Source organism: Delphinapterus leucas, chromosome 8 (genome assembly GCF_059928025.1).
Source record: "Delphinapterus leucas isolate spDelLeu-1000000601 "Yukka" chromosome 8, BTC_Dleu_Yukka2, whole genome shotgun sequence".
In the NCBI taxonomy this organism is placed as follows: Eukaryota; Metazoa; Chordata; class Mammalia; order Artiodactyla; family Monodontidae; genus Delphinapterus; species Delphinapterus leucas.
Genome location: NC_143136.1, coordinates 115,405,872 through 115,427,344, shown reverse-complemented (window position 1 = coordinate 115,427,344; position 21,473 = coordinate 115,405,872). Strand labels below are relative to the sequence as shown.

Genomic DNA, 21,473 nt, shown 5'->3' with positions numbered 1-21,473 from the left:
TCCCCTTACTTGGCGCTGGGATTTCAGGACCTAGGAATTTTCCACGATGTCCTTCTACATGCTTTTCATCGGCAGGCCTGGGCTGGCATGTCACACAAGGCTAGCTCCTTCGGCCAACCCCCTCTGCTTAGTCAGTGGCAGCTCTGCAAATGCTGGAGGGATGACTCAATGCACGGGAGTGTGTCCTAAATACTGCATTTGAAAGTGATAGTTTTCCTGAGCTTCTCATGACAATGACTAACCTCTCTGAATGTTTCTTTATGCCTGTGAATAGCTTATCGAAACGGATTAAGCATCCTTTTATGCATGTTCTTAGTAATACTGGCAATATAGTTCTTTTTGTTTGTTATGGAAATAACCCAAATTGGGAAAGGTAGCTTTAAAACTCCCCCGCTAACCAAAGCATGATCAATTGGGGAAAAAATTTTGAATTCTTTTCTTTTTCTTGTGAGAGGCATGGGAAATAATAGGAAAGGGAAAGTGGGGAGCACCACTCATCAAAAAAATATTTTAAGAAATGTGCTGGCTTCTATTTCAGGAAGGTTTACATCAACACTGTTAACAGACAAATGAAGGAAAAGGAAATGTGGATCATTGGTATTGGTACTTTTCAGAAAGGCTGATTGATAATATTTTCTTGTATTTGAGATAATCAAGGACAGAAAGCAATGTCACAGGATGTGAATTACTCCTCATGACGGTGAGGAAGGTGCCTATTTTCTGTCTGTTGTACAGTATGTCTGGGAAGTCCCTCCCACACTGAGTCCTTGGTCTTTCTTCCTCTGACCCTTTCACATGACTTTGACTCCTTATTGGCAGGGCCTTTTCCTAAGATTCTTTTGCTGATAATCCAGTCATGCTGTTCTCACACAAAGGCGAGTACTAGAAATAGGCATGTCAGGCTATGACACAGCCTTCCTCCTCCTTTGAAGGGGTAATGACCTTATTCAAGATGCTTTTATTAGGTCTTCTCCGCAAGTTACCGGAGAAAAGTCATTGCATTTCATTCACACAGCCATGCTGCCACTGCCAGTCTGGGTGGTTCTTCCAAGTCTCGGTCAACCCCCGTTTTACATGGCTGAGGCGAGGTAAGAAGTTGGACAATGAATTGTAATAACCTGGCTGATTTCTTACTTTGATTTAAAAAAAAAACAAAACTAATCATTATTATTTTTTTCTGCCTGTAAAAGTAGTCATTCCGACTGTAGAAAATACAGGGAAAACATAAAGAATAAAATTAAAATCCCACAAAATATCATCGTTATTAAATTTTGGTATTTTTCCTTCTATATCTGAGTTAAGTTATCTTGTCCCACTGGATGGGTGGGACCAACAAAAGAATTTTCTTTTTCTGTTATGGCCAAATCTACTGTTTCAACCTGGGAGGATCTGTCAGTTTTCTCATAGTGTGCATCACAGAGTTTAAAACTACTTGGAAATACAGCCCAAGCTGGCTGTGCTTCTTCACCTGGTACCTGGCAGTCAGGACTAGAAGCTGGTGACACTTCTTTAATTAAAGAACTGAAGGAGGGAAAAAACAAAAACAAAAACAAAAACAAACAAAAAACAAACAAACAAAAAAAAACAACTGAAGGAGAAGTCTGAACCAACTTGAACTTCCTCTGCAACCTCAAGGGCACAGGTTTCTTTCGAAAGTATGAAAGCCACTGTCTGTAAGTTATCACCTTTTCTCTCACTTTCTCGTGGTTTCATTGACGTGTGATCAGCAGAGTTCACATCAGGCACCTCTTCAGGCTCAATTATTTCTTCCGCTGTCTCCTGAAGCTCTAAGCAGGGTAACGGGGCCTCCTGCTGCTGCTCCATTTCACCAGCGGATGCTTCTTCCCAGGGACTCGTGGGCGGTGATATGGTGAGAGTGAGGTCAAGGTCAGAATCCTCCTCTGATAACTCGAGGCTGACTTCCTCTCTATTCACAGATAGGCTGGTTTGTTTGGTAAATGCAGAATTAAATGTTTCAAAACTCATGTGTTCACTGTTTAGACCACTCTTGTCATTCTTTAGTTCTGAAGAGCCATCCGAAGCATTCCTCACTGATGGGATGCAGTCAAGTGAATCTTTTTCTTCCAAGGGATCAGAAGCTGACGATGAGACTACTTCTTCAAGCTGGGACGACTCTACAGTGTCTTCCGAAGAGATGCTGAAGAGACTCTGGCTCGACGGAAAACATTCTTGAGAGAGCTTCATTTCTTCTCTGGGTAACAAATAACTAGAACTTTTAACTAGTGATAATGCCTCTGTTACAAGGCAATTATCAGACGGCGATGGTGAGCCTGCAACAGCCTGCCCTTTCTGTAATGAACACATTTCTTTAGCAAGTATCTCTCTACTCACTGAGAAGGCACAAAGGTACTTAGCGCCTTGTTGTCCTGACATTGCCAGAGAGGGAACGTCCCTAAGACCCTGTGTCTTTTCAAATGCGGACACAGGATGTCTAAGGCTTGTAGCAGGTGATACTTGTTTAATCAACTCCACATTAAAGGGTGTAGGTTTATCAGCTCTGTTTACAACTTCTGTCTGTATCGGTGCATAGGCATTTTTTTCAAAACTGAATGTAACTCGTTCCAGATTAATCACTACATACTCCGTATCATCCTCCCCTTCCAAGGATGACTGACATTCTTTGATTATAAGGCTGCTATGCTGGATAAAGCCCTGCAAAGCACCTGTTTTTGTTTGCATTTTTGCATGAAAAACATCAACTTTGCTTTCAAGGGTGCTGTACACAGACTTTTGAAAAATCATTGACGGATTGCTGATCCCATCGTAAGTCCTGGCGAATGTGGACTGTGTGACAGTATCATTATAAGATGTCACCTGTGTGCCATCAAGTGGCTCAAAGGTTTTATCTTCAGCAGGAATAGAAGATCCATTAGTTTGGGTACTTCCAATGCTAGAAAGCACCAGATTAGAGGTCTCTAGTTTATCTGATGACTCTTGTTCGGCTTTCCCCCCAATTATCTGAAATGATAAAAGCAAAAGAAATAAATTAATTTAAAAAATCAAGGGCCAAATAGATCTTTTTTTCAAGCATTTACATATGTGAAGAACAGAACAGACAAAGATCAATTTTAGTTTGCTCTGTTCTTTTGAATCTTCATAGGGTAGAGATCAAGCAAATCCCTCTCTTCTTAGGCTTAAAATACCCCCCAAATAGGAATTTGTTTTATCTAAATACACACACACGAGAACTCCAAAACTTTCTTAGTTGCACAGCCTTGTTTTTTTTGTTTTATTTTTAATGGACTTTTGGGAAGAAAAGTGGCTAGACCACTGGCAATTTAAAGACTTGAAAATGCAGACTGTTTGCTAAATAGCATCACTTAATTCAGAAATGCAGCAGTAGAGGAAAAAGTGCTCAATTAATTTAAATTATTTTTAGTAAGATTAAAAGATAATCTTTAAAGCAAAGAATAACTTATTTTAAACACCAGCTTTCAATTAGACTATAAATGCACTGTCATCTGGAATGTTCCCATGAGGAAACACTAATTATTATCTCTTGTACTCAGAATACACTGATAAGCAGCTTTCCCAAGGTATCAATCTCTATCCTGTTAAATAAAAGTCCCTTACCCCTTAGCTGTCTTCTTAGCTTATAACTGGACATAATCTCTCTCTCATTTTAATACCTCCCTATTCAACAAAGCAGCAGAAAACACAGTGCAGCTTGCATTAATAAACTCAACTAAAAGGACTGATTTAAACAGTACCAGAAAGGATTTAGCATAAACAGTAACAGAAATACCTCTGGACAATTTTGATAACCTCATAAAAAGGCTGTTTCTTTTCTTCTTTTTTTTAAAGGCTGAAGAATGGTCTTGTTCAGAATATGGTAAAGTGGATTGACCATACAGTTGACCTACACCTGTAGCTCTGGAACACTACGGCCACAGATTTCCTGCCAGATTTTGAAGCAGTCGTGTTGTAAGTCAGGACCTGTGTTTCAAATCTCTTGTTAAAAACATTTCTGCCTTAGTCAAAGAAAGACACTGACCTGAGCAATTGGCAGGGAGGAGCTGAGACTTGGTTTTAAGGGGACACGACTGGCCAGATACAAAGCGTAGAAAACTCTTGATGGCACACTCATTCTGAGAACAGTTCTATGACCCTCCCAATCGTACTGTGGCTGATAATGTTGGGCCATAGTCGAGAATCTCACCATGCCTGTGCTCTTAGTGAAATGAAAACTTTGATAATCCTAGTTTGCCCTAGAATAGGGAGTGGTACAGGATTTAAAGGTGTGTGCACCTTTAAAGTATGGGTACAGTATTCAAGAAGATGACGGAAACATATTTCTAAGTATATGCTATAGAAAGTGTTAGGAATCGTTAATTTTAACATTCTACTTTCTACTTAATACTCTTTCATGTTTGCAAGAAAATCATTCCTAATTGGACATTACTAAAGTAAGTTAATATATATTACCACGACCGAAAATACTTTATAAGAAACTAGTGTGTGTATAAATATATATGTAATAATTAAAATCTGCCTGACTAAACATAAATACTTTCTTATTCTAAGGTAGTGATTTTATGTATCTCTTTGAGAATAAGATGAAATTTATGAACCCCATCCTCAGAAAAAGAACGCATACACACGTAACATATATTTTATGTGTACACATATAAACACACATATGTGCATATATATACATAAATACATCCACAGAATTAGACACTGAGAAACAGCTAGAGTGTCCAGATCTGAGTCTTGGCCGGACAATTTACTATGTGCCTCCAGGCCATTCTGTACTTCTCCATCCTCAGTCTTCTCACCTATAAGATGGGTGGCACGGTCCTTACCTCACCCGGCCGTGTGAGAATTAACTGAGCTAATGCGAGTGAAGGGCTCAGACCAGTCTCTGGCCCACAGCGTTCCACCAGTCTTCATTCTGATGAAGATGAGCATCTGCAGACACTCACAGACCCTCTGAGGCTCACCCCTGGACCTGCAAATCCCCACGGAAGCCCAGGTACAGAAACTCAATGTTAACACAGGCACTGAAGGTGCCCAAACCCATGTAAAATTATTCTGTAATAAATCTGCTCTGAAAGCTTAAAAAGGCAGGTATTTTGTCAATCCATTTACTTAGAATCTTGATACAACTTTTTAATTTGCTCCAATTAAAATTCGATTATCAGGCTTCCCTGGTGGCGCAGTGGTTAAGAGCCTGCCTGCCGATGCAGGGAATACAGGTTCGTGCCCCAGTACGGGAAGATCCCACATGCCACGGAGCGGCTGGGCCCGTGAGCCGTGGCCGCTGAACCCGCGCATCTGGAGCCTGTGCTCCGCAAAGGAAGAGGCCACAACAGTGAGAGGCCCGCATACCGCAAAAAAAAAAAAAAAAAAAAAAAAAAAAAATTCGATTATCCGTCCTATCAGTTGAGAACAGTGAAATGAAACAAAGTGTATTTTTCATATTTACAAACAGTTATCTGCAGACTATGAGAGGTCTGGCATTTTATTTACTGTCTCAGGATTTGTTTTCTGTTTTGGTGGTACGCGGGCCTGTCACTGTTGTGGCCTCTCCCGTTGCGGAGCACAGGCTCCGGACGCGCAGCCTCAGCTGCCACGGCTCACGGGCCCAGCCGCTCCGCGGCATGTGGGATCTTCCCAGACCGGGGCACGAACCCGTGTCCCCTGCATCGGCAGGCGGACTCTCAACCACTGCGCCACCAGGGAAGCCCTCAGGATTTGTTTTTAAAAATATTTTTTAATATATTCAATTTTAGTTTCCTTTAAGGTTTATCAAAGATTTTTTATATTTATTATTACTGCATTTGATCCATAAACACTATTATAGGTAAACAGAATAAGTATTATTCACCTCTTTTAAAAGATAATAAGCTCAGAGAACAAGTAATTTGCCCCAAATCATACAACTAAAAAGCTACATAATTATGGTTGGCTCCCAGATCATCTGAGGCCTACAATTTTTTTCCTCCTTTTGTTTCTTCAATCAGGATGGTAGATAAGCTCCACCTGCAGACAATCCAGACTTTGTAAACTAAGTTTCTGGCATTCTAATCCTTTACATAGCTAGAGAATCCACTTTCCTAAAAGAAACCAATGCCTTGTTATGAATGGGATTTTACGTACAAAAAATATTTCTTCAAAAATAACACCAGCATTTACAGTATTCAGCTTTACCTACCTCATTATTACAGGAATAGATGAAATTCTGGCTTTCTGGGGTCTCTGGATGACCTGCTGTTGCAAACATTTCTTTCTGTTCATTCTGCACCCAAAGCTCCAAGCCTCTCACAGGCGGTGGTTTCATGAAAGGAAGCAGGGGGTCAGTGATTGGGAAGGACACTTTGGCAGTAGGACCTCTGGGAGCCTCATTAGTCTCCAACAGAGGGTCTACGGAGCACCTTTCCACACCGGAGGACTCTTCAATTTCACTGAATTCAAACGATTCTAACGTGCTATTTATGCACACGTATTTTGCTGGGTTGCTGTGTTCTACTACTTTTCGGGATGATTGTATGACTTTGTTTTGATTGCTATAAAACAGAGCTACCCACATATGAAGTAAAAGCTTCACTTCTTCCATGGTATCTGGTAAATCAGTATTCCAAGGCCTGAGATTTTAAAGAAAGAAGAAACCAAAATCATTGAAAATGACTATTTTAGTTGATTATCTTATAAGTAAGTGCCTTAATTATTAACCTTAGTTTTTGTGTTCATTTTTATTTTAAAAATTACATGAACATGAAACAATGAGTAAAATAAAAATGAAGTTGATATAACAAATGATTACAGTGAATCTGCTTGGTATTATTCCCAAGTTACTGGATCTTACACACTTCCTTCTCCCTCCCCAGGGTTTAGCACAAGTATCCCTTCTCGCTACATTTATCTCAACAGAAAAGTTCATCCACTTTCATCCAGGGTCACTCCCACTCACCCGTGTAGTGCTCTGACTACAGTCTTCTCCAGGGGGTTGTTGGTATACTTACTTGCCGTCTAAGCTGAACACGTAATCTGCTTCCCATGTGAAAGTGACCTTAAAGGAGCCGTCACAGCTGAATACGGCACGAGAGCGGCAGAAGTCCTGCAGGCTGGAGGGCAGCACCCCGCTCCTGCGCCTGAGCGCTGGGGCCTCGGAAAGCTGCTGCAGTGGGGAGGTGACCTGCTGATGCCGAAATGGCATCACTTTCCCCACTGGGGTTCCCGCTTCAGGGCCTTTTGTGCCATTCTTGGCAAACGCAGGGCCTGGGGCCCCTCTCTGCTGTAGATGCTTCTTTGAATGTTCTGCAAGGAGCAGGGCATAGGAATGCTCCACAGCAACGACAGAGCTTTGGCTTGCGTCGGAACTTTCTAGGGTTTCCTCGGGCAGTGCTGACTGGGCTTCTGCAGGGGCCTGAATGCCAGCAACCAAGCTTTCTTCCTCCTGGCTGACCGTGGGGTCTGATGTCAGATTACCCTTATCAGAGGAGGGCTTGGATAACGGTCCACCTTTTTGACTTTTAACTCCTCTATGATATTCATGGTCTGACGTACCACGCAAAGAATGTTCTTTAGAAAGCAAAACATCGTTCTGTGGCAATTCAGAGGAGCAGGGCAAGTTTCTGGGCTCAGAGGATGGTGTGGTAGAGGTAGCAGCGCTTAATGCAAGATCAGCCAACATATTTAGGGCCTGGGAGTCACAGTTGACAATGGAGTTTTCAGGTGGGTCTTCTGGAGCCACTGTGATATTTTCTGGTTGAGCTGTACTTATGCTAATAACATCTTCTCGACCATCTGAAATTTCTGATTGAAGCTGTGAAGAAGTTTCTCCTTTGGCTTCAGCATCAAAGAAAAAAAGACACATAACACTTGATTTCCATAGAATTAATTCTTTGTCATATTCCTATGGTTCAGTGAAAATCAACAGTTAAGTCAACATATTCAAGAAAAACCTCTTGATATGTTGCATAAATTGTATGTTAAATTTTTATTACCAGAGTGAGGTCTTGTCCAACTTCCTGATGTATTATAATGTATTTACCAAGGAACAAGTCTTAAGGAATGTGCATATTAATTTAAAAAGAAATCACCCTTCAAAACTGCATGTACTCAGGCTTCCCTGGTGGCGCAGTGGTTAAGAGTCTGCCTGCCGATGCAGGGCATACGGGTTCGTGCCCCGGTCCAGGAAGATCCCACATGCCACGGAGCGGCTGGGCCCGTGAGCCGTGGCCACTGAGCCTGCGCGTCCGGAGCCTGTGCTCCGCAACGGAAGAGGCCACAACAGTGAGAGGCCCGCGTACCGCAAAAAAACAAAAACAAACAAACAAAAAAAACCTGCATGTACTGACCTACACACAAGGCATACTGCTCAGCTAAAGAAATATACAAAGAGAAAAAAACAAAAACAAGAAAACAAGACTCCTGCCCTCAGAGAGCTTACAATCTCGTGAGAATCTAAGAATTTCTAAGTTTAAAGTGTATATTATAGAAGGTTAATGTACTTTCTTAGAAATCATTTCCCTTGGCAAGTTATTAGAGGAACCACCTAAGTTCAAAATAGAGATGATTTTTAACCGTACTGATGTTTAATTATAATACGTTACGATACAAATAAAAAATGAGAAAAGTAAGAATATTCAGAATCGCCAATTAATTTCAAGTTTTAAAACTTCAGTTTCTGCATTAAAAACATTTCCTCTCTATTCTATCTGCAAAAAAGCAAATCTCCTCATCTACTGATAATTCTCCTTACAGCAGGTACTCAAATCTACCCACTGGCATTCGGTCAGAAAACTAACATTCTCAGGTGGTTTACTTGCCTTCTCAGGACTTTGATTCAGCCTTTTAAAATGTGATTATCATGAAGGACAAAGTTCTCAACAATACTGGGCAGTGAGTCCCTGTAGCAGGTGGCTGGATGGACAGAAAAGCCAACTGTGCTCCTCTTTATAATTAGCAGTAGCAGGTCTGAAATAAATTACTAACCTGTCTGCAAAGCCCAATGACAGTACATTTACAGAGAAAACTCTGGCCTATGAGGTCATCAAACAGAATGACAAGAGTGTGTGTATGGTGAGGAGGGTAAAATTAATCAACCACTGCCCAGTTTTTATTTAAAATATCAAAGCCCAACGGGGTGAGGTACGAGAAAGTGGCCCAAAGAGGGCTGTCTCGTGAACCCTCCGGGTGTACTGGAAACACATTCATTTTAGGATCTGATGTGTTTACTGACACTAAGTTCATTCTGTCCTTAAATACTATGGTTCTTACACTGAGTATCACTATGAGGAAGGTCGAATCTAGAGAACACTGTATTGAGTCAAGAAAAAGGGTTCATTTTCATATGTGTCATTTCAGGTAAATCATTTAATAACTGACTTGCTAGAGGTTTTCAATTAATTAAAAATACAATACTGATCATCTATCTCTTTTAAGAAATATAGATAAAATGATGCCAAATAAATTATAAAAAATTAAAGAGTTCAGTAAATAAAAACTATATTGAAAACTTTAAAAAGGACAGAAAACCATTAGTTTCAGTAACAAAATGATTGAGCCTTCTTAAACTCTGATATTTCAAGTAAAAGAAATGAAGTGGATTAGCATGGGTGATTAAGAAATAAAAGAAAAAATTAACACATTATTTAAAAGGTGGTAATCTTAAAATTTTAACTTGGAATGTGGCTGCACAATATATACAGACACTTGCAATACAAATCGCCCTATTTCTGAATACCCATTCTGGAAACTTTTCATTTTCTGGGCTCACTTTTCTGCCAATGCCCAGTTGCACACCTCCTCCCACCAATCGATTAGCCTACAAGTATATAGAAGCCAATTCAGCACAAGGAATTCTAATGACAAGGCTGGGAATACAATGCATTATGTATGTATCTATACTCATCCTGTTTACAAACTAATTGGAAAGACAGGACCAAGACACACCAGATGATTGGAAAATAGTATGAATTAACTCTTTAACGTTCTCAAAAACCCAAAAAAGAAATGGAAAAAAAAGGAGAAATGAGTGCAGATCAGAGCATCAGGAAATGACTCCGGGTGGACTTAGCTGAGCAGAGGGGACTGCACAGGAGTGACAACAGGCGTGGTTCGTGTGGGTGGCACCATGTGCCTGGCAGGGAAGGCACGCATTGGGAAACGGCAGGAGAGAAATGTGCACCCGTGGGTAAGACCACCTCGTAACTGCCTGGGGAGACAAGCAGAGAGGCTGTGTTGGGTATGACTCTCTACAGGCTGTACGGTGATATGACTGAGGAGCTTTCAGAAAAATCTTCAGCCATAAACAACATTAACGAAACTGAGGAAAGGGACTTCCCTGTGGTCCAGTGGTTAAGACTCTGCGCTTCCAATGCAGGCAGTGGGGGTTCGATCCCTGGTCAGGGAACCGAGATCCCACATGCTGCAAGGTGTGGCCGAAAAAATTTTTTTAAACAATGAGGAAAGAAAAAACCAAGCTCATCCATAATACCATCACCCCAACAAAACAAGAGTTTCTTTCCCTGAATTCCACTAAATTTGAGGCTTTTAAAAAACCTAAAGGTAGATGAGAGAAAGTAGAATCATGAGATTAGACAGAAAACTGATGGAAATACAGAGATATGAGGAAATGAAGGTTTTTCTAAACAAAAAACACCACCACACATACAACACAGTAGGACTCAATACCGAAGATACTGTAAAATGTATAGATTTTGCAGCTTGGTGGAGCTGCACTCTACTCAGAGAGACGGGTGTGAAGAGGGACATGGAGCTGGGAGAAAAGTGAGGTCCGCGCTGATGAGGGAACGTGCCAGCAACGAGGAGGTTCCAGCAGGTGGAACACGGAACCAGCAGTCAGCTGCTGGCTCACAGAAGGAGACTTGGTTATTCACTTCCGCACAAGTAGAAGTAGAAAAGTAAAACTGCTTTTAAAATTAATTTAATGCCTTTTGAAACCAAATACAGGGGCTTCCCTGGTGGCGCAGTGGTTGAGAGTCCGCCTGCCGATGCAGGGGACACGGGTTCGTGGCCCGGTCCGGGAAGATCCCACATGCCGCGGAGCGGCTGGGCCCGTGAGCCACGGCTGCTGAGCCTGCGCGTCTGGAGCCTGTGCTCCGCAACGGGAGAGGCCACAGCAGTGAGAGGCCCACGTACCGAAAAAAAACAAGAAAAAATACAAGTGAAATACAGGATTCGAGATTACTGACTGCTTTGAACCATGTCTTTACAGTTCCCTCTGGACAAACTTATAATATCTTCTATAACATTATGGTCCAGAAAAATACTGCCAGATGCTACTTGCTTGTGAATTTAGTCATTAAAAAAGGCCATTTATACTTTAACTCTGCTAAACAGTTCATGTTCAGGCTTTCTGCAGAATGAAAAGTAGGGTCTATTTAGTGAAGGTATGAATCTTGGCACTTTCTTATTTATTCACAATGGGAAACCAAGTGACTTGTCCTGTCAGTGTCTGAACTAAAGAAGACCACAAGAACGTGACAGATTTCAACTGATCTTATACTGTTTCAATATACTACTTTATAATCTCGATTAGTCTGTATTACGGTGCTGAAATTTACAGGAAGAGGACTTCTTACCAGGTTGTGGCTGCTTTCTGATTCTGGGATTCTGATTGCCTTTTACTATATTTTCCCTCTGTTTTTGTGGAGAATTCTTCACAGGTGGCTCAGCCCTTGGAACAGTTTTGACTGGAGATGTCTCTCGTTTCCTTGCCCTTTTAGCATTCGTTGACCCTGGAACAGCTTTAGAAATAGGAGCTTCTTGGTTTTTCCAATCCAATTTGGTTGTCTGTACAAACTGTGCAGTCAGCACTTCAGCACCTTATGCAGAAAAGACACCGTTTTCTAAGGGGTAGGGGGCGCACATATTTATCAGCATAGCTTTCCTTTGATTTGTTTTGGGGGGGAAACTTTAATAATGGGGAATAAAATATAAAATTGGGGGTATTTCATTAAAAGATTTTTGAACTTGCTAAGTGTTGGTCTATACCCCTAATTAGGATTAGGGGAAAAATATCAGAGTAGTAACTTTATAGAAACAAGGCATGACTTAATTTTTAAAAAAGATTCCATAATCTTTGCTGACTGATGTGGCAGGTAAGGCTGAACATGCTAGTTCACAGCACAGGGTGACGGATAATTCAATTTACACAAAAGCGACACAGCTCCCACAAAGCCATGTGGTTAAAACCATGATCACACTGTAGAGAAGAGACTGTAGGTTCACAAAGAGCCATCTTACATATTTTCCTTCACTACACCTAAATATCAAAGCTTTAACACTGCCTGAAAAATCATCTCTTAAGAGAAGACAGAGGAAGGTACATTGAAGAAAGTCCTCTTCTGATTTAACTTCCTATAAATCTATTATAATTGCTCATTTCTCTTACAAAATGCTCAGCTTTACTTCTCGCAGGGAAGGAAGGAAAGAACTAAAGGTGGGGGCACATGAGGAGAAAAAACTATTAACAACCTGCTTGTATCACACGCAGAAAGTGTTTCAATCCTTTAAGAGTTAAAAAAAAATGTTAATAAATGTTCCCTGTGAAAACGTTTTCCCCATTGACTATATAAAATAATCACACGTGTGAATGTTTGCAAATATTTTAAAATCACGTTATATGGAAAATACTATTTCTAATTGATTGAGAACAGAAAACATATTAAACAGTTTCAGAATGTGATGGTTATTAGTGAAATGTAGAAAAGAGACCAGTTTCATTTTATTCTTTTGAAGGTCAGAAAAATAAACGGTTTTTTAAAAAAGCTTTTAGACTCTCTTAATGTTGTACATTTCCCTGGGTCTAATTATTTTCTTCCCTACTAAACTATCAAAGGCAATAAAGCAGCAGTTTTGTTTTTAGAGTAAGACTTCTGATTTTATACTGATTACAATTTCTAAAATTTTTAGCATAAAAAAAGGCAAAATATAAGTCAAGCAGGAAAACTGTTAAGACTAAATTAAGAAGAGAAAGAAAATAAGATGAGATGATCAAGACTAGGGGAAGCGTAACATCTGCACGGGCGGGAGGGGAACATCTCTCACAACCTAGGTCCTGCGAGGAAAAGGAGAAACACGAAACAGGTGACCCTGCACGGACTGCCCTGCTTATTTGCATCACTCAATGACATGTTTCTCAAGCTGCATGCAATAACCCATGGGTGTATTATAAAATAAACTTAATGGGCTGCAACCAGAATTCTTTGTTAAATGAAACAGAAGATATCAGATTGTATTACACATAGTTAGGGTAAATGCTTCCTGAAATTTCTGTTTCAGTAATGTATGAATTTGTGTGTACTGGACTACAATATACAATGTATTTCTTTTCTATTTTTTTTTGAGCTTTTGTGGTATTATATTTAGTCATCTTGGCTGGTTTAATCACATCGTTGTTGTTGTTCATTTTTTGGCCACACTCTGTGGCATGTTGTGTCTTAGTTCCCTGACCAGGGATCAAACCCGTGCCCTGTGCACTGGAAGTGTGGAGTTGTAACCACTGTACTGCCAGGGACATCCCTAAAACATATTTCTTATAGTGGATGAAATTAGCACACTTGAGAAACAGTGACAACATATATGTTGAATTATAGGTAATTTATTTAATACCTTTAAAATGGTTCATATAGAGAGAAACCCAATATGGTTGGCCTGGAATTTGTGAGGAAATGTAGAGTGTGAGTTGCTGCTTCATACTGCCGTTCTCTCTACCACCCTCCTAAACACACACACACACACACACACAATTTCTCAAACTATAATTGGCCAGAAATAACTACTTGTTAAACCACAGGGTAAAATCTTAATTATCTAGGATCCTGGGGATCCACACACCTCCAGTGTTTCTTCTTTAGGCATCAGAATTTTAAAATTCAAAATACTATAGATAGGGTTGGCAAATTTTTTCTGTGAAGGGCCAGACCTCAGTCACAGCCGCCCACCTGTGCCAGCACAGTGAAGTACAGAGACAACAGGTAATGCCTGAGGGACCCTTTGGCCCAAGTCTGCTCACCTCTTCGCTAAGGGGTCATAGAGCATAAGTTCCCTAGTTTTAAACAAAATACACCACACATAATCTGAGATGACTCTAAGCCAAAATTGTGTTATTTGTCGTGCTCTGTTCACTGAAGTGCATTTGACTAACATTAAATGGCTCTGGACGCTGATTCTCCCTCAGTTTTCAGGGGGCAACAAAACCACTTGAGGAACTGTTTCAATATATATGTCTCGAGGCCACTGGACCTTGTTTCAGTAGGTCTGTAGTAGGATCCAGACGACCACTTTTAAAACACACAAAGGATTAGAAATTCTGCCCCAGGATGCTCTAGTTCTGGGAGAGTCCAGGCACTTTCCCCCCTCTTTAAACATGTTCAGGCTATCACTTATCAGTTTTTGCCATCTGTTCTTAGTGTGCCTGATTTTAGCAGATCCTCTTCTTCCACTCGAATTTGTCCGAGGACAGTTCAGAAACTGAATGACCTTATTTCTTAGACAGGTAAGTAAATAACTGAGTGATGATTTGAGCAGTTTTACAAGTGAAATACAAGCTTTTGGTGGGTGGGCTTTTGTCCTATTTCTTGATTTTCATGTCATCTAGATTAGCGCTTCTCCAACTTTAGCATGCACACAGATCACCTGGAGAGAGCTAACGGACACTGTCTAGCTACAGTCCAGGATGGTCACACAGGAACAGGGTTAACACACAACAGTTATTACTAATTGCTCATCTGAAAATCCATACAGACCATGCTTACCGTTTTCTCTTTTCTGACGGAACTTGAGAGCTGTGCGAGAGTCTGGACGCTTCTTTGCTCCACCAGGAGTTCTTCTGGGAAAGGGACGGCACAACTTCACCCTTTTACTCTGTACCACGGGCAGCGTGCCTGCTTTTCTCTTACGCTGAACTCTCAGATTTGATGCGGGACTTAATGGGACCAGAGCTCCCTGCCTTGCTTTAAACATCTCTTCAGAATTCTTTTGTGTTTCTGTTTCTTTTCTTACTTCTGCCGCTGAGTTGTGAAATTCAGCACCTGGAGTCATAACTAAAGAAAATCCAGCATCACAAATTCCATCTGAAATACCTTATTTCTTGGACAGGTAAGTAAATAACTGAGTGATGATCTGAGCAGTTTTACAAGTGAAATACAAGCTTTTGGTGGGTGGGCTTTTGTCCTATTTCTTGATTTTCATGTTATCTAGATTAGCGCTTCTCCAACTTTAGCATGCACACAGATCACCTGGAGAGAGCTAACGGACACTGTCAAGCTACAGTCCAGGATGGTCACACAGGAACAGGGTTAACACACAACAGTTATTACTAATTGCTCAGCTGAAAATCCATACAGCCCATGCTTACCGTTTTCTCTTTTCTGACGGAACTTGAGAGTTGTGCGAGAGTCTGGACGCTTCTTTGCTCCACCACGAGTTCTTCTGGGAAAGGGACGGCACAACTTCACCCTTTTACTCTGTACCAGGGGCAGCGCGCCTGCTTTTCTCTTACGCTGAACTCTCAGATTTGATGCGGGACTTAATGGGACCAGAGCTCCCTGCCTTGCTTTAAACATCTCTTCAGAATTCTTTTGTGTTTCTGTTTCTTTTCTTACTTCTGCCGCTGAGTTGTGAAATTCAGCACCTGGAGTCATAACTAAAGAAAATCCAGCATCACAAATTCCATCTGAAATACCTTATTTCTTGGACAGGTAAGTAAATAACTGAGTGATGATCTGAGCAGTTTTACAAGTGAAATACAAGCTTTTGGTGGGTGGGCTTTTGTCCTATTTCTTGATTTTCATGTTATCTGGATTAGCGCTTCTCCAACTTTAGCATGCACACAGATCACCTGGAGAGAGCTAACGGACACTGTCAAGCTACAGTCCAGGATGGTCACACAGGAACAGGGTTGACACACAACAGTTATTACTAATTGCTCATCTGAAAATCCATACAGACCATGCTTACCGTTTTCTCTTTTCTGACGGAACTTGAGAGTTGTGCGAGAGTCTGGACGCTTCTTTGCTCCACCACGAGTTCTTCTGGGAAAGGGATGGCACAACTTCACCCTTTTACTCTGTACCACGGGCAGCGTGCCTGCTTTTCTCTTACGCTGAACTCTCAGATTTGATGCGGGACTTAATGGGACCAGAGCTCCCTGCCTTGCTTTAAACATCTCTTCAGAATTCTTTTGTGTTTCTGTTTCTTTTCTTACTTCCGCCGCTGAGTCGTGAAATTCAGCACCTGGAGTCATAACTAAAGAAAATCCAGCATCAATAAATTCCATCTGAAATACCGTACTTCTTAGACAGGTAAGTAAGTAACTGAGTGATGATTTGAGCAGTTTTACAAGTGAAATACAAGCTTTTGGTGGGTGGGCTTTTGTCCTATTTCTTGATTTTCATGTTATCTAGATTAGCGCTTCTCCAACTTTAGCATGCACACAGATCACCTGGAGAGAGCTAACGGACACTGTCAAGCTACAGTCCAGGATGGTCACACAGGAACAGGGTTAACACACAACAGTTATTACTAATTGCTCATCTGAAAATCCATACAGACCATGCTTACCGTTTTCTCTTTTCTGACGGAACTTGAGAGTTGTGCGAGAGTCTGGACGCTTCTTTGCTCCACCACGAGTTCTTCTGGGAAAGGGATGGCACAACTTCACCCTTTTACTCTGTACCACGGGCAGCGTGCCTGCTTTTCTCTTACGCTGAACTCTCAGATTTGATGCGGTACTTAATGGGACCAGAGCTCCCTGCCTTGCTTTAAACATCTCTTCAGAACTCTTTTGTGTTTCTGTTTCTTTTCTTACTTCTGCCGCTGAGTCGTGAAATTCAGCATTTGGAGTCATAACTAAAGAAAATCCAGCGTCACAAATTCCATCTGAAATACACGGAGACTGAGGACAGCCTGCCAATAAGTCTAGTGCAGTAGATACTTCCAAAATGTACCCATTAGGATTTGAAGAATAAGATCTCAACTGAGTTAAAGACTGTAAAGGGCACTTTTCAGCTGGAGGAGTCAAGTCAAAACCACTGGACACTTTGCCAAAGAATGCAGTCTCTTTAATTCCATCCTGAGAAGCAGCAGTCAATGAAGGACTTTTGTCCACCTTGTACAGTTCTTGGAGATTATGCTTTACTAATGTGTTTGGACAGATTCCTTTTTCAGAAAATGATTTCTTTGCTTCCAGCAGGGCACAATTAAGGGCAGGTAAAATAGGTACCACCTTCAATGAGATGTCATCTTCAACTTTCAAGTCTTTCAGCCCTAAAATATATACACATGTATTAAAAACCCAAAGTTCTTGTTTTTTCAAAAACATGCAGGAAAAAACGCTTTAGATTACAAAATTACAGGATGGTTAAATATGATACAGTGTTTCAAATGGTAATCTAAATAGCAATTAATAGAAGACTTATGGATGCACTTAATGAACATATATTATCTCCATATATATGAAAACACGCACACACAGAACCAAAAAAGAGTCACTCAGATGGGATCACCAGGTGAGAATGAAGAAGGCAGGCCCGCCTGCAGCTCCATCTCATCTGACCAGGAGCCCAGCGTGGGCTCAATGCACCGGCATTTAGAGTTGGCAGAATTACTTTTCTATTCTCATCTTCTGCTTTTAAAATGTATCTAATCTGTACCTTATATGACCTACTTCAAATTCTCTTAAGAAGGTAGTCACAGGTGCAAACTTTCAGTTATAGGATAAATAAGTACTAAAGATGTAATGTACAACATAATAAAAAATAATTAACACTGCTGACGTTACATATGAAAGTTAAGAAAGTAAATACTGGGACTTCCCTCGTGGCGCAGTGGTTGAGAATCCACCTGCCTTTGCAGGGTACACGGGTTCGAGCTCTGGTCTGGGAAGATCCCACATGCCATGGAGCAACAAAGCCCGTGCACCACAACTACTGAGCCTGCGCTCTAGAGACTGCGAGCCACAACTACTGAGCTTGCATGCCACAACTACCGAAGCCCGCGTGCCTAGAGCCAGTGCTCTGCAACAATAGAAGCTACCACAATGAGAAGCACGTGCACTGCAATGAAGAGTAGCCCCCGCTAGCCGCAACTAGAGAAAGCCTGCAGCAACGAGGACCCAACGCAGCCAAAGAAGGAAAAAGAAGGGAAATACTAATAGTTCTCATCACAAGGGAAAAAATGTTTTTTCTATTTTCTTTAATTTTGTATCTATATGATATGATGGATGTTCACTAGAATTACTGTGGTAGTTGTTTCATAATGTATGTAAGTCAAATCTTTATGCTGGTAAACCCTAAACTTATATAGTGCTGTATGTCAATTATATAATATCTCAATAAAACTGGAAGAAACTAGAGTTACAACACAAACCAGTTGAACTAAAAGAAAGTAAACCCTAAGTAACCCCCAACTCTCATGGTAACTACTGGTATATATTTCATCACCTTCTCTAGCAAATGCAATTTTTTAATATTATGTAACTAGACTGACTAGTCTGTATTTTACTTCCTCTCCCTGGTTCACTCTCTGACTGAAATGCTAATTTTTCAGCAACTCAATAACCTAAAGGAAAAGAGTACAGGAAAAAAGAGAAAAGGTCAGGTCACTGAGAAATAGGTAATAAAATCCTAGAAAATGTAATTTATCAGTAATAAAAAACCCACAGATAATAAAGACCTTTGGTGCCTACTAAACTGAAGTATACCATTCTTTTTAACGAAAAAGTAACTGCAAAATTAAGAAACACCTAGCTGAATACATTTATACTTGAGCAGGTATCAGGAAAAGAATGGCAAATAAAAATAAATGGGAAAATGTGGCTAGCCATTAAAATAAAAATTCCTTTCTCTGCAGTTCATTTAGATAGTAAAAGGAAAAATAAAACATGACAAAGTTCTTATGTACTGCTAACAGTTCACGATAAAGCAGCAGTTTTCTAGACAACTTCATTATTTCAAGAATTTGGAAAGGCAGAAGTCAGAACGATTTGTAACAGGCTATTATGAAATCTAAGAAAAAGAACTTTTTAAGTCTGCTAAGCGAAGAGTCACTCAATTTAAAACAAATAACCACAGCACTGAACATTTCTGAGTGACCAGAAATAGAAAAGTGTCTTAACGAACTAGAGGAGGCTGTGAGCATTGAACACAACAATCCAATGTTTACTCAAAAAGAAATCCTGTGCTGTTCAACCCCAAATGGTACAGGAACTAATGTTTCTTATTCAGGTGGTAGTGTACACCTAAAAATAAGAATAAAGGCAGAGCTCCTGCATACGGAGGGAGGCAGTGTGGGAACAGAGCTGGAAGCCAGCTCAGACTCAGCTGTTTGACCTTGGGCAAGTTTAAGTTTCAGTTTCCTCATCTTTGAAATGGTCACAATAAAAATACCTATTAAGGGCTGTGAAATCAATTGTGCCTAGCAGAATATCAATGTAGTAAATGCTTGAAAAATGCAAGCAGCTATCGCCATTATGTTATTATAACTGGTAATATTTTGCTTATTCCAAACAGGTAATGCCAGCAGTTCTCTGCTTTGAGTAGCTGAATACAATTTAAAAACATCAATTAAAAAATTTTTTTGGATTGGTTGTAGCTTTATAAATACTATATACAAATCATGTTTAAACATACACAGTGTGATTATAAAACAATGAGGAAAATTTCCTCATATGACAAAAAGAAATGACTCATTTACTTTAATTTATTTATTTGCTCAGCAAGCATTTATTACTTTTTAGGTGCCTGACATTGCTAAGCAGTAGGGATGCAGTAGAATACAAGAAAGGCAGGCATTAAATAATTATAAAAATAAATATTTAAATTATATTGGTGAAAAGCCTAGGGGTCCTCATTGAAGGAAGAGTGGTGATGGGAATAAATAAAGTGATATTTAAACTGACACCTGACAGCTATGGGTAAGTGGCTAGACCAGCACTTCTCCTCCAATTTTATTCATTATCTACCCCCACCAAAGACAGCCTTTCTAGACTTTGTTTCCTAACTGCCCTCTGAAATTCTAATACCACAGATATACTGTATATCTATTTACAGACTGCAGGAGCAATATTTTTTGCCCCTAGCAGGCAATTCCTGGTTCTGGCTTGGGGGGCGATCAACATCATCTGATCAGGGGGAAGGAGACAAGTAGTCCAGACAGAGGGAAGTGCTTCTGTGAGGACCTTAAGTCCTACTGACGGGGAGACTATGATAAAACCAACTCCCAGCTCTTGTTGTTCCATAACAAATGAATCCAGTTTTGGACATGCTGAATGTGAGGACCATCTGAGACATTTAAGTAGAAAGAAATGTCCATAGGCAGGTGGATATCTGAGCATGGAGCAGACAGGAAAGGATAAGCCTACAAAGAAAGGAGATGAAGGATTGACCAGGGAGAGTAAAGGAAGAAAGTTATTTAAGAGAAGAAAAGAGTTACCAGGGTCATATGCTGCTGAGAGTTTAAGATGAGGACTGAAAAATGGCCCACAGGTGCAGTGAACTGCCAGTCCTGGTCCTTACCTGCTGACGGGGATGAATGGAATAAATGCAACCCGTGAAGACCCATCTGCTCCTCTCCAAAACCTACACAGAATGAGAATCAGAAGAAACGTGAGGTTGCTGATCTTATACAATAAAAGTAAACATACTGAAAAACATTTATTCAAAAAGTTGTTCTTACTTGTTTCTGACATTAAGGCTGACGACGTAAGTAAAATGAAAAATTCTCGATCTTCTAAGCATTTGACGATTGCCTTAAACATAAAAGAGCAAGAAAGAAGATTCAATTCCTCTCTCCTTCTCCCTCTACCACATTCTTCAGTGATTTTTAAGCTCATGAAAAGTTAAAGAAAAAAATTCTTGAAATGTCAGTATTTATGGGAATCAGGACAATTTTGTCCCCAGTATCAGAAACTGCAAGCTCCTTAGCATTCAACTAATCTTGGCCTTGTTATGGCTACATATAATAAATAACTAGAACATCATGGGTTAGTTTTAGGATAGTGTTCAATTACATAACAAATCAATCAGAAACAACGTCTTTCATTTTTTTTCATTGACATGTTGGACATTTCATACTGCTAAGTAGCCGCTCTGTTCCCATTTCGCCACTACAAATTCAAGGTCAATCAGACCTATGATTAACATGTTAAGCTCATTTTAATACAAAACATATCACAGAATCCTGGGACTAGAAAAACTGGAAGATACCATCCATTAAAAGAATCCTTTCTACAGCTTCCTAAGAGATGAGTAATAAAAGGAAATAACATCATTAGGTCCCCTGGTTATAAGAAATGCAGATGAAAATAAATACTTCTATTTTCCCTCTACCACAGTCTTCAGTGGCATCTTCTGTCATTCTAAATCACAGAGATAACAGCTCTTCTTCCCCATTAGTCACCATTTCAAAAGCCTATATACCCTTAACAAAGATAAAATTCAATGTCATACAATAATTTCTCAGTTAAAAAAACAGAATAA

At 40.2% G+C, this 21,473-nt stretch overlaps 1 protein-coding gene across 1 annotated transcript; it reads right to left on the bottom strand.

The window, feature by feature from the left end:
- Window positions 1-1,496: 1,496 nt before the first annotated feature.
- Window positions 1,497-17,332, bottom strand: LOC149748638 (protein TASOR 2-like). Its single transcript, XM_089916996.1, is given in 6 exon segments — window positions 1,497-2,979; window positions 6,179-6,608; window positions 6,935-6,990; window positions 6,992-7,812; window positions 11,574-11,816; window positions 16,558-17,332. Coding segments are annotated over 6 exon segments (3,780 nt in total). The 5' UTR covers window positions 17,318-17,332; the 3' UTR covers window positions 1,497-1,509.
- Between the last annotated feature and the right edge of the window lie 4,141 nt (window positions 17,333-21,473).